At 39.4% G+C, this 18,184-nt stretch overlaps 1 protein-coding gene across 1 annotated transcript in view; it reads right to left on the bottom strand.

The window, feature by feature from the left end:
• The window catches only part of ZDHHC17 (zDHHC palmitoyltransferase 17), a 78,438-nt gene that overhangs the window by 48,614 nt on the left and 11,640 nt on the right, over positions 1-18,184 (bottom strand). The window contains exon 2 of the mRNA XM_080604935.1: positions 9,481-9,584. Within this exon, the coding sequence (XP_080461061.1) occupies positions 9,481-9,584 (104 nt within the window). The remainder of the gene's footprint in view (positions 1-9,480; positions 9,585-18,184) is intronic.

The following is an 18,184-nucleotide window of genomic DNA, read 5'->3' as shown; positions in this document are numbered from 1 at the left end:
TCCTGGGGTGCATCAAGCACGGCATCGCTAGTAGGTCAAGGGAGGTGATTGTCCCGCTCTACTCTGCGCTGGTGCGGCCTCACCTCGAGTACTGTGTGCAGTTCTGGGCACCACAGTATAAAAAGGACATGAAACTGTTGGAGAGTGTCCAGAGGAGGGCTACGAAGATGGTGAAAGGCCTGGAGGGGAAGACGTACGAGGAACGGCTGAGGTCACTGGGCCTGTTCAGCCTGGAGAAGAGGAGGCTGAGGGGAGACCTCATCACAGTCTACAACTTCCTCGTAAGGGGGTGTCGAGAGGCAGGAGACCTTTTCTCCATTAACACCAGTGACAGGACCCGCGGGAACGGGGTTAAGCTGAGGCAGGGGAAATTTAGGCTCGACATCAGGAGGGGGTTCTTCACAGAGAGGGTGGTTGCACACTGGAACAGGCTCCCCAGGGAAGTGGTCACTGCACCGAGCCTGTCTGAATTTAAGAAGAGATTGGACTGTGCACTTAGTCACATGGTCTGAACTTTTGGGTAGACCTGTGCGGTATCAAGAGTTGGACTTGATGATCCTTAAGGGTCCCTTCCAACTCAGGATATTCTATGATTCTATGATTCTATGATTCTATACAGCAGAACAAGGTGAAATACAGCTCAGTAGGATGCCTAGTGTAAAACAGGATTCTCCTCTTCCCAGGGACTCAGCTGTATTTGTTTCTCCCATGTTGGTTTTCCTTTCTTTCCCATCTCTTGAAGGCCAAAATAACAGGGCCAACTGATTTGAAAGTATCTTCCAAAAATCAGTGGAACGGATAACAAGATCATCAGATCAGTTACAAACATTAACACATCCTTGACATTTTCCATTTTTCTTCTCAGATAACAAAGAGCAATCTGCCTAATATTAGTTAGTACCATTTTATCATATCCCTTCAAAATTCTGTTTTAATATGAAATTAACGCTTTCATGAAATTAATGCTATTGACTGTGAGCTAACTTCATCAAAAAAATTGCCGATGTTTTGAAAGTTGAAACAATTCAGGAATCATAAACATCACATATGCATCTAACTCCACACATCACATATGCATCTAACTCCAATATTAAACACCGTTTGTCCTGATGCTTACACTGTTTTACTCCTATTTTCAGTGGCAATAAAAGCAATGTAGAAAGGCTTGTTAAGATTACATTTAAATGTATACATTGAATGTATATACAACCCACAGGAATTTCCTAAGTCTCAAGGAGGAGACTGGTGTGGGCAAAACCTGAAATCAAGTTCAATGCTTCCTCTCTTTGTGACATCTGACTTCTGCTAAAGCAGAAGTTTAACAGCCTCTCAAAGTTGGAATTTAAGTATGTTTTCCTTACGTTGCTTCTGTATGCCACTTTCTGCAGAACACACAGCCTTAGACAACTGAAGGCCCCTTTGCTCCCCTTGCGTCAGCTGTCAAAACTGGTGTCCAGACCTTTTTTCCAGGATAGTTACCATTCTTGCTTTTTCTTCAACATGTTTGAATGGCTCTTCAACCCAGACACAGTCCCGCCGTAGTGAAGCCTCAATTGAATCAAGTCAAATAACCTCAGGAATGCTCTCCAAGCCCACTCCAGGTTTGAAGCACATTAATCGGACAGTATTTAAAAAAAAAAAAAAAAAGTGCTACACATAACAACCTACTTAAATCATATTTTCTACTTCTTAGGAAAGTCACACTGGAAATTATGAAAAATGCTAGATATTGCTGTCATGCCTGTAATCTTTCAAAAGCATTACAAAAGCAGAACAAAGACTACTGCCTGCAGCACATACAAACTGGAAACAAGCCTGTATAGCTTGAGTTCTTCAGACTCAGTAAAAAAGTAGCAGTCGTGAATTATTTTGACAATAAAGCTTTGTTTTTAATCAGCTGGGGGGAGAAGGGGAGGATGGGAAGAAGAGGTTTGGTTTATGAAAACTCAAAAATATGCAACCAGTTAGACAAAATACGTCCAGTCAGACACATGTAACTGCCAGGAAAAGTGATAAGGTTTTAAGTCTGGCCGATCTCTGACACTTGTTTAAATGGGTTAACGTGATGCAATTCTTGGCTGTCCCTGCAGCTGCAAGGGCCACTGAAACAAGTTAGGACTACAGGCAACTTAGCCAAGAATAAGGAGACAAGACAGTAAAAGAGATGCAGTGAAAGCAGGACTTCTGAAGGCAAGAAAGCAAATTATGATCTTGCCACACAGTATGTAGAATAGAACAGTTCGGTTGGAAGGGATCTAGAGAGGTCATGTAGTCCGACTGCCTGACTATTTCATGACTAACCATAAGTTCAAGCTTATTATTGAGGGCATTATCCAAACACTGAGGGCATTATCTCTTGAACACCAACAGGCAGAAGGCATCAACTACTTTGCTAAAAAGCCTGCTCCGGGTTTGGCCACCCTCACAAACAGATTTTCCTTGTGCCCAGCCTGCAGCCCCCCCGGCGCAGCTCTGGGCCGTCCCCAGGTGTCCCGGGGAGCAGAGGCCGGCACCTCCCTCCCCGCTCGCCCTCCTCGGGAAGCTGCCGAGAGCCAGGAGGTCGCCTCTCAGCCTCCTTGTCTCCAGCCCAGGCAGCCCAAGGGCCTCAGCCTGCCCTCACGGGACACGCCTGCCAGCCCCAACACCAGCCCTGTCATCCTCCTCTGGAGGCTTTCAAGGACCTTAATGTCCTTTTTATATTGTGGAGCCCAGAGCAGCACACAGTATTCAAGGTGAAGCTGCACCAACAGTAAACATAGCGGGAGGATCACCTCTTCTGACCAGCTGGCTATGCTGTGTTCAGCACACCCAACACGCAGTTTGCCCTCCTGGCTGCCAGGGGTTCTGCCATTACCAAGGCAGGACTTTCCCCTGATGAGCCCGCATTGAGTATGCCTGATAATAGCTTTGTTCTTAAACTGCCTTTCAACATCTTATCCAAGATAGTCTACCTCATAACTTTTCCAGGTACAGAGGTTAGACTAACAGGCCTCTTCCTGCGCCTTCTCTCATGCCCTTCTTGCAGACCAGTGTAACACCGGCTAGCTTCCAGTCAGCGGGGACTTGCCCAGACTCCCAAGTCCTTTGGTAAATTGTTGAGAGGTGTCCAGTTATCATATCTGCTAATTCTTTCAAGCACTCTGGTGTGAATCCCATCAAGCCCCATGTACTATGAATATTCAACTGATAAGTAAAGCTGGTCCCTCACAATTTCAGTGGCCACAACTGGAAAGTCATTTCTTCCGCATTCATGGTCTTCCAACACAGAGGACCAGGCAGCTTACGATCTATCGCTAATGTTAAAAACTAAAGCAAAAATGCATTAAGTACCTCTGCCTTTTCCTCATCCTTAATTGCCAGGTGACCATCTTCAAGAATCAGTCTAATGTTCTCCTTAGACTCCCTCTTGCTGTTGACATACCTGAAAAGGCCTTTTTTTTTTGTCTGACACCACATTGGCCAGTGTCAGCTCAAGTCAGACTTCAGCTTTTCTTGTTTCCTCTCTGCAGATGCAAAATGCAGCTCTGAACTCTCCCTGTGAAGCCCAAGCCTTGCTTCCAGAGGTGATATAATTTTCTTTTTCTGCCCTAGTCCCAGGAGGAGTTTCTTGTTCAACCAAGCCAGTCTTCTGCCCCACTTGTTTGACTTGAAAGGGCAATGGGATTGTCTGCTCCTAGGCTTTTAAGTGGTGACCCTTGAAAAGTGACCCACTATCACAGATCCCTAAACCCATCGGAGCCAATTTCCAAGGGATACTGCCAACTAACTCCCTGAGTAGCTTAAGGTCTGCTCTTTTAAAATCCAGGGTGGCAACACTACAGACCTTTTTTCGCATTATACCAAAAATTTTGAACTGTTTCATGACCACTGGGGCCAGGACAGCCACCTCCTGTCACATCTCCAAGGCCTTCTCTAATTTCTGTCATAGGAAAGGTGGCCTCCTACATCTGTTGTTTGAGAATTATCTTCAACATGCTTTCGGAATTTCCCAAACTTGCTTGTCTGTATATCACATTGGCATACAACAGCATCTGGAGTTCATAACTGATTATAAAATATGTAACAAGGTATAACTTAATAACTCTAATTTATTGTCATGAGAGGACATAAGGATCTAGATAGACAAAAACCACCTGGCAAAAGGTTAGGAATTTACAGCAATTTGTTCCTATTACTGGAAACAGTATGCTCTCTACAATTAAATAGAAGAAAACAGTGAAACTGATGCAGTCATAATTTCTTGAGCTCTGTCCTAGAAACGAAGCATTCTTCTCTTAACATACTACACAGAGTCTTTCTTTCATCAGTTTGCCACAGCCGACTTCACTTTGTCTTCTCCAACTATTCCTGATGCACTGCTGGATTACAAAATGCCAAAGTCACCTATTTCAGACACTCAGCATACTCATAATGTTGCTATAAAGGGGTGTATTCCCTTCAAGAGAGAAGACAGAAATCCTCTCAACAGATTAGTATATTACTGCAACAAATTCAGCATCTGGGTGAATTCTGGAGGATGGTATTTGCAAGCATCAATGGAATATAATTTAGGAATGTAAGTCAATACTATTGAATTTGTCTTGTTCTTGAGAAAAATGGGACTAGTTCTTCCAGAGCAAAAATCCCATTGTGCAAGCTCATTTCATTGTCACAGTCTAAGCCATTTCAGTAACTACAGTATTTTGTCATCGTAAATTAAAGATAGTCTTAATTTAATACTTTCAAGAATAGCATCCTAGAATCCCTTTGTTTTAAATTTGTAATCTTCGGTTTTTGTCTGCAAGCACATGGTCTTAAAAATAGACACTGCCAGCTTTGCCATATGAGCAACATCAAATTTGGTCACAATAGTAAGAAGGTATCTCTCTTCAGTGAGCACATCACCAGACCAACAACTGGTATATAAGCCAGGAGCCTACTCCCTTATCTTACTATCACCGCAAATCCAATCAAAGCTGTTTTAACTGGAAATGCAATTAGTACAAAAATAATCTTTTGTTTTGTTTCACCTTTTGAAGTTTCATTCCCATGAACTATGGCAGTTAAATACTAACATAGCCTTTCATACTTTTTTTTTTGGGTGTGTTAAACAGTAAGACAGCTTTGTTTTCAACAGCAAAGATGCTCTTGAGCAAACTCAAGAGCTGCCTAATGAACCTTGAACAATGATGCTGAGAGACAAGAGAATTTCAGCTGTTGTATACACTCCAGAGCCTCAGATTGGCTAGACAGCTGTGGCTATATTGTTAATGTGGTTAAAAAAACAACACCCTTCCATTCAAACTTAAATTATATTGTTAAGCTGGTATGTATATAAACTCCAGAGCCTGAAATGAGCAGGCAAAGAACAAGTACTTTTGTCACAATCTGACCTTCCTCCCCTATGGATGGGTGAAATAAAAACAGGAGTGATCGTCACTTTGGCCAGCCCTCACCAATTTGAATTATTTTCTATGTATCTTTTTTTTTTTTCCTTCTTCTTGTCAGGTACACTGTGAATAATAAGAAATGGTGAGGACAAAAGCCAGTTCTCAAATGTATCCAATTTATTTATTTCTGAGCAAGATTCAGCATAGATCCAGCACATTTTTGTTGCACTATTTCACAATGCACACAAATCTCATTTTTAATGATACTGGTGAATGAAACTAGCAGAAAAGTTAATCTTGCAATAATGAAACCGTAATACTTGAGCACAGGGAATCAATCTCGCAGAACCCACAAATGTTATTAATCTTATTAATGTTTAATACTAATGTTCGTAATAGTTATTTAACACACTTCTAGCAGTTGGAATTTGCTCAAGGTCACTGCAAGCAGAAGGTGTCTCTTCACTCAGAGTTGAAAATCACAAAGCAAGAATTAACTTGTTCCAGAGTTAGTTCTAGTCATAACCCACCATATACTTCTCCACCTGTGAACATTAGCTATTTTTCCTTAGTTTCGTGGCTTAAAAGTTCTAAAACAAAACAGACAGCAATGAGCTTTAAGTTACCATGTTAACACGGTACCTCTCCTAAGTCACCATTTTCAAAGTTGACTCCAACTTGGACGATGCAGAGCTACTGGTGCTAATCCACAAGAAATGGAAATAAGCAGACCTAAAATATCCCCAATTACATTTCCACTTTTAAACAGCTTATGGCTTTTCCTAGTTTATATAAAACTCCATTCACTCATCTCTAGTGAGAGTAGGTATCAGAGAAACTAAACTGGTACAAAGCCCATCCTTGGATTTTGTAGAAACAGAAGAAATATAAAGACTTGCTGTGCAGTTCCAGGTGAAGTACTTACTAAATGTTAGTATCTAACATTACTGCATCAAAGGCAAGAATGGCCCATTTTTTACTAGTGCATTGAAAATATATTTTCAAATATACGAGCGGCTTGCTTCTACTTTCAAAAACAGTGGAAACTTTACATGAATCAACTTGAATTTTGCTATAACTGAATACAAGATGCCAAGAGATTGCAAACATCTTGTGGATGTTAAAATGTGAAGGGTTAAGAAAGTAGTACTTTTAACTCTAGCTAGATGTCTTTGGACACGTAAAACAGCCAATGGAAAGTGTCCTTCATATCAATGTGTATTAAAACTAAACACTATCATTTTTACTCCAGCACAAGCTTCTGCAAAATAAACAGAGTATTTTTGGTGTAAATCATGCCTAGACCCACTTTATGCAAGAACTTATGAGGAATATAGTGGGAGAAAAACACAAATACTGATAAACTCCTTGCACCAATAACATTGACTGAACTGCTCTTTTCCATTCTGTCTTTATTTTATTTTAAGAGGTTATCAGATTTGTAGCTCAGTGTATAAGCAAGTTAATTTAGTAAGTGCTCAAACTACAAACTAAGAAGATAAAGCACATGAACAGTCCAATGGGGCGCGAAACAAAGAACAAAATATTCTTCTGGAAAAATGTGTGGAGCTTGCAAGCTCTCATCATTTTGACCTGCTGAGAAACATAAAAGCAAATGCATCATTTTACTAACACTTCTATTTCTCTGTAATCATGTGCCAATAAAGTCAACATCTCGAAGCGGAATTCTACAGTCAAACAGCAGACAGAGAGTGAAGAGGAATTACACATTTTCATTCCATTTTTCATCATCAACATTAAAGTTTAAGGAGCTATGTTCCCCATTTCAATACGTGTTGCAGCAATAAACAATGCTAGTTGATTTCTCAGGAGAAACTTTTAATAATGTAGTACATGAAATACAGCATGAACAGTGACTGAAAAAGATTAAATGACTGACTAGGTACTCATATGACGCAACTGACTGCTTCCTGTGTGGATTATCACAAATATGATAACAGACAACTCCATGCTATGGTGAAATTCACCCTCTGTCAAGAAGCCTGCAATTTAACTGGTCTTACATTAAATGACAAATATTTTGGAAGGCACAATCAGACAGATTTGTTTGTCTTTTTAAAAGTGTCAGGTTTGTTTTGTTTTTTAAAGAAACAGAAAAATGCACAACTCTATTATTATAATTAGCTCTCAGAACAGTCCTGAGAACAATAGGATTTCATTTTATTAACAGTAAGCACCCCAGCTGCCATCTGATATCATCGCACTGAGAAAACTTATATCCTTCTCGGGAGGTTTTGAAGTGTCTGGGGGGGGCACCAAACTGAAAGGTAAACTGAACCAGTTATTTTAATCTAAGTAAACAATGATATTTGAGGACAAGTGGCAAAGGATAAGATCACTTATTTTTTATTAAAAAGAGGTAAAAACATAATAGATGTAAAAGAGGTTAAAAGGTTATAGTTGTAAAAGAGGTTACATTCTACAAAAGTAACTACATTGTTCATTTTAGCAGGAACTATGCATCAGTGATGCACCTTTTCACCATTGCTGTTTATCATGTGAAAGTTCACTTTCAACAGTAATGAGGAGACCATTTTTTAAGGCTTTTTTTTTTTTTAATAACACTGAATTAATATATTAGCAGCTTTATTTTACTGTAAGCCTTACAATTCTTGGCTTCCCTCCCTTACAGACTGCTGTTTTACATAACACGGCCTTCAAATTTTAGTACATACTTGAAATAAAGTTGCGGTATCCCTCTATTGGGGGAGAAGGATATCCCAAGGAATACCACTAGCATAACTTGGTTGTTTATCCATGCTGAGTCAACTTTCCCTGAGCTATTTAGCATTTGGGCTCTGATAGGAAACAGCAGTCCTCTTAGAGAGGAGAGGACTTCTCACCGACTGCGTCACACCAAGACTGTGGAGGAATGTAACAGATAACTCACATCCCTGCTGATTGTCAGAGGAGACCAGAAAAGGATTAAAGCACCTCAGTTGAAAGCACAGATCAACCTAAACCTGAGGGATAAGAGACAAATGTGTTTCAGGGCTTCAAGAATACAATGAGCATACAAAAATGGAAGCAGGTAATTTGCAAAATCATCACTTGTGGTGTCATAGTTCCATGCCCTTAAGAAGCAGATAGTTCCATGTTATACCAGTGCTTTCATTTCTAGGAATCCCCTGATTAGAGGATTATAGGTTGTAGTATTACTATTAAACCCTATAGAGCAACAATTGCAGGGTCAGTCAACATCTACATCAGGAAGTTAAACCCCTAAGAATTCAAAAGGTGAAGGAAAGTACATACTTCCTAAACCTACATGTGGCCTGTGTCAAATACAAAAGTGCTTTCAGTTGAAGGAGATGACTTTCAGGAAAGAAACTGAAAGTTTGTTTTTTTTAAAAAAGCAAATAGCTTGGCAATATACATAATAGAGTAGGAATTCAAGCTAACAATAGTTTTTAAAAATGAAATTGACCTTTGTTTTTCAGTAAGCTGAGATGATACAAAGTGATGGTGGTGGTTTCTGAACAGTGAACAACAAGAAGCTGAAAAGCAGTTCTAGGACGATTCTTCTGAACGTCTTGTGAGTTAGTTTGTATTACAGGACTAAACAGATTTGTCTTCTATACAATTAATCTGCATTGAAAAAGCAATTATTAATTAAATTTTCTTCACAGTTTACTCCTACAATTCTTCTCTCAGCAATAAAGTCAGTTTCATAGCAGCACGGAAACTGCAGAATTAGAGACGATGGAGGAAGTTACATACTGATGTATTCTTTCTAACCTATAAATGATGCCAAGAAATCAAGGAAATCCTCACATTTGCTTACCGATATGCTGCCCACTTACCTCTTAACCATCACTTACAGAAAATAAACACCACTACAAGCTGGAAGAAAACTGTACTTTCTCTTCCAACAATCTGCCCAGCAACCACCTATATTTACAACTTATCACAATGCTTCCTACATGTTTCTCACATTGCTCATAAAACCGTCTTAAACTGTATAGCTCACTTCTAAAATCTTGCATTATTGTATCTACAAATACAGCTAGCCTTCAACTTTCTGCGTATTAAAAAAATACATTTCACTATTTTTCAACTAATCCAGAAAGACACTCAAAAATAAACTTACTGTGTGGCTTTGACAATGTCCCAAGTGCTGTAATCATCAATGTGGCTTTTTCGTCCAAGAGATTCACTATATCCATGGTTGTAATGACTTTGAGGCTTTATTTCCTAAAAGAGACAAACTTGTTACTAGAGCACCAAAATGAGCATTACTGAAGTTTCTCAGAATAAAATACAAATCTATAAGTAAAAATCAAATAAGGACCCAGTTCAAAACACTATAAAGCTACTTAAATCTGAGGGTGACCAGCTGACTGGCCATATTGGTACTTTTTGCAAAGTAGGCCACTGTATTCCTGAGAACAGACTTAAAACACCTTACAGAACATGCTACCCATAGCAGCAGAGTTCTGGCAAATCCTTTCCTGAGGAAGTTTTAAGAATGCTAACAAAGGGAAACAGAATTTATTTTAAATAAATGCAATACATACAGTAACATAGCTAAAAAAACCTATTGGCCACGATTTGAGAAAGTCTCACTGCTACTACAAATTTTATAGTTCAAATCACACGGTCAAATATCTTCTGCAAAATAAATACTTGGGAATGGTTAATACTGGTGGCTGGAACCTACTAATACTTTATTGATTCTTCAACTCGAGTCCCAGCTTCAGAGGCGATCTATACGTTTAATCAATGAGTCTCTTTTTGGCACAAAATTTAAAAAACAGAATTTAATACTTTGCCAGAGCTCCTCAGCACAAAAGTAAACGGCATCAGCATGACACATTCTTCATCAGATACAGCTCCTAGTTACTTAATTACTTTGATGAACAGCATCGCTTCAACCCTTAATGTTCCCCTTGGTGGAATTTACATTAAAACACTGCACTGACAGATCACTCGGGTGGCAACGTACCATTTTTCTTTAAAAACTGCACGCATGTAGAAACTCAGATAAATCAACTCAGCAAGTTGAAATGGAATGTATTTTATGTGGTTTCTCTACAATTTTCCATTTGTCACAAATACTATATAGCTGATTGCCTGTGTATCAGCACTGAATAACTTAAGCTGAATGTTTCTGTGTTACATACAACGCAATCAGAAAGAAAAAAGTCAAATGAAGATTTTAATGCATTCAGTACATTCTATAGCACTAAATTGTACTAAGTTAATATTGACTACAGAAATTTTGTACATAAAAAGCCTTTCAAGAGATTCAAGTTTTTTGGATTTTTTGTTTTGCTTGTTTTTAACAAGAACTTTACAACATAGCAATACTGCAAGCAAAATCTTCAGAAACAAATGCAAAAGGATAAATTCAGTCAAAAACAAAGACTGAATGTTAAGATCCATTAGCACTGCCAAATTCTTGACATAAAAAAGAGATTAAAGAGACAGAAAGTCGCAGAGACATAAAAAATTCCTCCAAATCAAGCTAGGATGTGGGCCCAGAATAAAAACAGAACATGGCATACAAAGAAGTCTGCCATGAACCTTGGACAAACCTGTCTTTTTTTCTGATTATAACATATTTAGGTAAACAGTGCAAATTATATTTTGCGCTTTATGGGATAAAATAGTACTTTGCATCCTCTAATACTTGATTCTCCGTCATCTCAAAGTACAAGCGCAAGCTTTTATAAAAGCAATAGCTCTATCTGGGACCTAATTGCTATGTCTTGTTCTCTACTTCAAACAGCAGGAGCTTATGGTTTTGCATCACTGGTGGCAGGTGCAGACGCTGAAGATGACCCAAACAGGACGTCCCTGCACATCCTCACTTATAGCGGGGATTTAAGTGACGTCTCGGGAACGGTCCGTAGGAACAAAGCAGGAATCCACTTGTGATAGAGTGCAGAAAGTGCTCCCTTTCTTCTCACTCATCCCCAGCTTCACCCATATCTCTGGATAACATCCAGTCAATCCTCATCACATACAGCCTCACCCAACCATCACAGCTAAGGCGATCAGGAAACACAGCACTGAACCCCAAGATTTAGCTACTCACACACACCTAACTCTGCAGCAAGCCTGTCTCCATCTACAACCACATTGTGCTGCACTTAAGCACACAGACACAGTTGTAGCATCTCCGTATGGAAAGGCATGTGTTAAAAGAGAGCAGTCTTACTCAACGACATTATAGTATGTCAAGAGACTGTAGATAACTCATCGAATGCTCAATTTTTATTTCAAGATGTTTCTTTATTCCACAAAATACAAATTCCTAAAAAGCCATTCAGAAAAAAAAAAAAGACAAAGAGAGAAGGAGGCACAGGTAACACTTTTGAACCATCCTTGGCTGTTTAGGAACCTTCTCAGTCCAGTCAGAAGGAAAGCAATTCAACACCTTTATTTCTTCAGCACCATTTTCAGAACAAATGACCTACATGTACAACTTTCAAACATTTCATTTTTATTCTGACTTTCCTTAAAAGGAATGATTTTTTTTCCAGTTTCGCTCAGTACCTGAATGATCCAAGCACATCTTTTCATGACCACAATGTTTTCTGTGGTGCTCCATCTTTTCACTGTTTTCCTGAGCCTTAAAACCTAACTGGATTAACCAATTAAGCATTGCCAGCCCGGCAGGAAGGCTTCTCTGTTGCCATCTCTACAGGAGGAAACCTAAAACTGTAACAGGGCATCTGCTGCCATCCAAATCACACGCTGCAACCTATTCTCTTACTATCCAGAAACATAGCTTCATTTAGGATTTGAAGGCGGCAACAGCTTAACCAAACCTCCTCCACCTCAGCTACTAGTTACTATCTGGAGTAAAGATGCTGAAAAAAGTGCCAGATGACATGACAATGAAAAACAAAGCAAAATATAACAGCTTAATAAATTAATTCTTTTTGTGCCATGCCGTTTTCCCTCACATTAGGAAAAAAAACCAGAATTTATACAGACTTCACCTGTTATTATACTACACAATCACACCAGGATTTTTCAAATTGTCATGCTCAGGCCCTGAGGAGCTAAGGGGAAAAATCCACCAGGCAGAGGCCATACCAAAGGCAACCTGCTGTCCTGGAGTACCCCGATGAGGAGACATTCGCGTAGGGTGTTTCTTGGCCTGCCGCAGCTGCTGAAGAGGGGGAGGGGGGGGGGGATCTGTCTTGTTATCTCGCAGCTATTAAAAGCAAACAAACTTATTTTCAGGCAGATGTTAATTTACTAGGGAATGCTATTCCTCTTAAGCTGCATTTTCCCGAGCACTTTAAGCACACAAACCAGGCTCCTGTTCCCTTGGGCCCACGCTAGCAAGCCGAGAGAGCTGCCCGCTTAGAAGCGCTGCATATTTATGTCAGCCTGAAGTGACCATGAAACCACAGCCCTATGATACTAATGCTTTCACAACAGGGTTTATGGGAATACAGCAGAAGCTTGAAAATTAATTATTAACCATATAAATTAAAAAAAAAAAGTGAGAGGTCATATTCATCAGCCCCTCCAGCTTACCTACTACTTGTACTAAGCACTTAAGAGTAAGGACAGCATTCCTAAGTTTTTAAACGTGCACCTTTTGATCTCCTTTTGCACTGCTGGGATCATTGCAAGACCCACCCCAAGTGAATGCACACCAGACCGATGCTCAGGAGGTTATCTGGAAGCCTACCCAACGCAGCCAGTAAGCACTTCCCTTGAACCTTCAGCTTTTCATGTTGCAGTCGCTGTCAGCCTTGCTCGTTTCAGAGGGCAATCTGGTTTGTACGAGTCTCTGCTAAAGAATCCTACTCATTGGATCGAACGCTGACCTCTCAGGAAACTAAAAGCTGTTGTATTTAACACACTTCCCCTCCTCAGATCTCATGGCTTGCCATGCACTGCTATCTAGCCAACACAACTCCATTGTTAGCTACCTCTGGTTTTACAACGGCTATCTGCAAACGGACGGGTTTCAAATAACTTCAGATTAATTTATTATTATATTTCAAATAACTTCAGAATCAGATATCAAATAACTTCAGCCACACCAGTAAAACTTTGTGACTGAAATGTATTTAGTCCTATTAATACCATCACTTCAAACTGAAGTTGAATAACTCCCTAGTTATTCAATGCAGAGCACTGAAACCCAATAGCACCTTCTTAAGATCCATAAGGAAGCTCAAATTATGTCCTTTTTTGTGTTCTGTAATTGGAAACTGTAATTTGTAATACAGAATCACAGAACAGTTGCAGACATTTTTAATTAAAAGATTTCTGATAGGTCTATGTCTTGAATGAGAAGAGATACAACCTGCAGTTACTACCTAGCCAGCAGTCAAATTCTGCCACGTATCTCTGTACTTATTTAGAAAGAAAAAATCAAAAATTTTACAATGTATTCATTTCATTTGACTACACTACCTTATTGCCAACCATCTGAAAGTAGACAAGATCTTCAAGCACGATTACAGTAACTCCTCTTTTTCAAGGACTGCAACTGTATATAGAACAGAATTTGCAACAACACTCAGTGCTGGGACAGCCCAACACTCAAAAGGAAAAAGGTAAGCATAAATATGCAAGGTTTCAACTCAGTCACATAAATAAAACCTGTGTAGACACCAAAACTCCTCATAAGCCCCTATGTGCTTGGACATATTCACCTGCTAAAAGCCACGTAAGAGGCACCGTTTAGAACACAAGAAAACTTTTGTGTCTCTTTATAAAGCAGTAGGAATTTGATGCCACTGAGCACCTTAGCTTTATAATATGCATGGTAACTCCAAATCCTTCAAATACAGCCTAGGCATTAGTCACATTTTCATTCAAGAGATACAGTAAGAGGACTTAACACAAACACTTACATTAATCCTTCAAAATAAACAGGCCCGACAAAAAGACAATCTTCGTTGCAAGTCTACCGCTTTGTAATCTACATGGATTATTTCACTTTCAGCCCATTTCTAGGTCTAATGTCATGGAAAAATAGCCCCATGCATACAAGTTTTTTTCTGATGAGGCCTCTCGAGTCTGAGTAATACTAATACAACACAGGGAAAAACAGGATTGTAAAGGATGAAGACATCTTGAGCAATCACTACATTATTTAATTCGCAAAATGTTTAAGTAACCTCTTTTTTTACACAGCAAGTGTCCCGCTTGTCCCTGGGAGGGCTGATTACAGGGCTGTGTTTGTCCAATGTTAGCTGGTCTGTATCAGCAGCTAAGATAAAAGAAACCCTAAGTCACAACATGCAAACAGCCTCTATCTTTGGGGTTTAACAGAAGATTAAAACACACAAAAACAGATTACGTCCTTCTACTTGTCAGATGGAAGGAAAAGCTCTGTTCAAAAATCCTATTCTGATCAAAAATATTTACCCACTGTTATTAACGGAGTAGGACAAAGCATTAAAAAGTGAAAAATAATAATCTGTTTACACCATGCATTTCATAGACCCTTGTGTCACTTTCACTGTCATTTTCAAGTTCTCACTTGAAATAGCAGAGAATGAAGCTCCTCTGAACTTATGTCCCCTCACAAATTTTAGGAAAAGAGTTAAAGTCCTTGCAATTATTACGTTTTTCCTTTTATTTTTTATTTCTGGATAGGTAACAGGCTGGTAGTAGAGAAACAACATATCAGACTGAGCCTACAACACATACCATGTTCACAAATAGCTTCAAGAATATTCCTAAAGTGTTAAAATATTTTCCCCTTTATGATGAAAAGGATTTATTTCAGTAAAATTTAATTTTGTAACGATGACTGACTGTTAAAACCACTAACAGCTAATTCAGAGATGAAAACCTAACTGGAATCATGTATTTTGACATTCTGATCTCTATAGTCAATAGCGTTTCCATCTCCCCACTCTTCCCTGCCTGGCTGCCAGGAAAGCTAAATAGAAGGTCGCAGAGACGAAGCTCGATTTCACCGATTTGAAATAAGCAGGTTGCAAACACTAAATCTCTACTTACTTCATCCCGCTTCAAGAAGCCGCTTCCAAGGGTGACTTGAGCCAAACGAAGAGTTGACCATTGCTAAAAGGGAAAGGTCAGCTCCCTGCCCACCCTCCCCCATTGCTCTCGGCTACGTGCTTCCCCTGCAGGGCCCAGCCAGCTCCGCACTGAGAGCTGCGGCCGCAGTCAGCCAGCTCGGCTCTTGGAGCAAAGAGACGAGGTTTTTCCGCTTCTTGCCTGATTCTTTTACTAGGGCTGCAAGTTGAATCTCTTTCTGCCATGGAAAGACAAGCTCCGCAGCCACTGGTAGAGGCAAAACAAGGTAGCAAGAAGATCTCAGCAGCTGCTGGTTGTTCATTTGACCAAGCAGTCACGGAGTTACACGCTCAAGTTCTTAAATAGTGAAGGACTCCAGGCTGGTGGGATGAAGAAAACGATGCTGCTTCTAGGAACAGGTAGAGGTGGTCGGCTGGGAAGGTTGCACGAGAAAGAGATTTTTATTTATTTATAATTAAACTTGGTCCCCTCATTACTACTTATTCTAGATGAGCTTCCACATCGGTGACTATCGTCTGACAGTGCCCTAATCACTCACATGCATCTGTGGCTAGTTTGTCATTGCTCATTAGGCACAAATCGTGCAGACTGCTTGCACAGATGCACAAGTAATGAAGGGTAGGGAAAAAAACTACGTAGAGAAGGCTGAAAAATGTATTTGGAAAGAAAAAAACATGGTGCAAGAGAAAAGGGAATCTGCTCTGGAAAACAGGACCAATAAATTGGGGAAACAGAAAATAAAGTGAAATATGAAAAATAAGCCTAAAAGAGAAGGAAAAAGAAAGAAATGTGGGGGATGAAGGGAAAGAGAATATGACTGCCAAGCACAAACAATACTGGCATTCCCAAGCAGTTCTCTTCACAACCGAATTCACAAGTTATGCTGATTTACCCTCAGTACCCAAATCTTAGTCTTTTCCAATCAAAGAAGCCAAACATAAAATAAGTTTAAAGATAATTCTGAAAACCGTATTCATAGAAAAAATTAGGAAGTTTTGCATGAAAGAATAAGATGACCAAGATGAAATTATTCTGTGATAGCAATTTCGTAACTCTCGATTATATATAGCAGAAGGATACGAATAGGTCAATATGCCTGCTTGGACATAAGGAAGGGAGGAAAATACTGCTGCTTACAGCTGCTACATATGGCTCTGGTAGGCATTAACAGATGGCTAGAACTGCTTCTCCTTTAACGTTATGCAATATTGCTGCAAAGGAAGAGATACCATGATTGAAGTCAGTCAAATCCTGAATGGCGACCAAGTTCATTAACAGATACTTGAAAAGAAAACATTAACAAGGTCTAAAATGAAAACGTAGAAATAAAGGCATTACCTTCAACAAAATATTGCACACTATTTCCTGTGTTTCTTAATGAAAACAGGAAAAAACAAAACATTTAGGCAGTCTGATATATATGTATCTTTACTGATGACTACGCTATTTCAGTATCTGGCTGCAACACAAAGAATCTTGATATAATCAGAAGTGACTACAACTACGCATACTATTTCAGGGTAGCTAAATAATGAAACAATCCTCATGTGTGCGCTATATTTAACACAGACTATTGCGGGTTAAAAGAATTAAAGAATTCCTTCCCCCACATTTGTACATTCAACTTCTCTGTTCTCCGTTTGTTAGAGCACATTGCTTTTAATAAGCTTTTGCAGTTTTCCTCCCACTTTTAAAGAAGCACAAGAAACTATAAAGATGAATTTATATGTATTTGCATATTACACGTACAGATGCACATTAGTGTATAAACACGTATATACCAGCCACTCATGGACTAATGTTAATAAAGAAGCACTCACAAACTAAAAACAAAGCAATTAATAACATTCCTAAAAAAGACCATGTTGCTATGTTCACATTTATAACGTTAACATTTTCTAAAATTGATGATACTTTCTTGTCCCTATCCCTTCACCTAACTCTGCAGCACAGCCACAGAAACAGATACTAAAGTTACCGTGGCTTAATTTTAGGCAGAATCATGTCAGAAAAGCTTTTTCTTCTCCAAAAACAGCAAGAAAAGTTCAGGCGATACCAGTAAGAGCTAACCTAACTTCTGGCTGTTATCAAATGGGAGCAGTCTGCTCTTTCCTATATTCACGTGAGGAAGTCCTAGACAGAAAGAAATCCTGCAGGGCTGTGTAGGTTCTTCTGCTTCAGGAGACAACCACGAGCTGTTAGAGTGCCGATATGGGATGATGCATATATACCTTCAGTTTAGGTAACACATGCTGGAAAACGAGCATCTAAACCAGATGGCATTGCCCATGGAAAAGATGTGCAATGCCACCTCCATTTGAATCCTATCTGGTCATATAATACATTAAAAAAAACTTTGGTGTTTGGCTTGCAAATATTACTCGCAAATACTACTAGGCATATGTTACCTGGACACACACAGTTTATGCTGGGATTCTCCCTGCCCTCTAGTACAGCATTAAATTACACAAAATGAGTATGACTTGACAAAAAAAAAAAATCTTCCATCCAATGCCAATTCTGTCGCTGTTTTCCATCACTTTTCACATTTGACAGCATCTTGGTAAGTCTGTTTCATGGTTTCCTTCCTATTTGCATGGATCCTTCACATGCCCATAGAAAGTAAGATAATTTATGAAAATCCCTGGAGAAGCTAATTACAGAATTAACACACAATGCAAAAAAAAAAAAAAAAGGCACCTAAAACAACTTCCTGATTTTATTTTGAAAGCAGGTTACAACTGAAGATGAGAACGCTTTCTTTAAAAAGAAGCGAGATCAATCGAGCAAGGCTTCATCCCGAAGAT

The sequence above is a fragment of the Anser brachyrhynchus genome, assembly GCF_964034855.1.
Source record: "Anser brachyrhynchus genome assembly, chromosome: 1".
Lineage (NCBI taxonomy): Eukaryota > Metazoa > Chordata > Aves > Anseriformes > Anatidae > Anser > Anser brachyrhynchus.
This window is presented reverse-complemented; position numbering and strand designations above follow the sequence as displayed.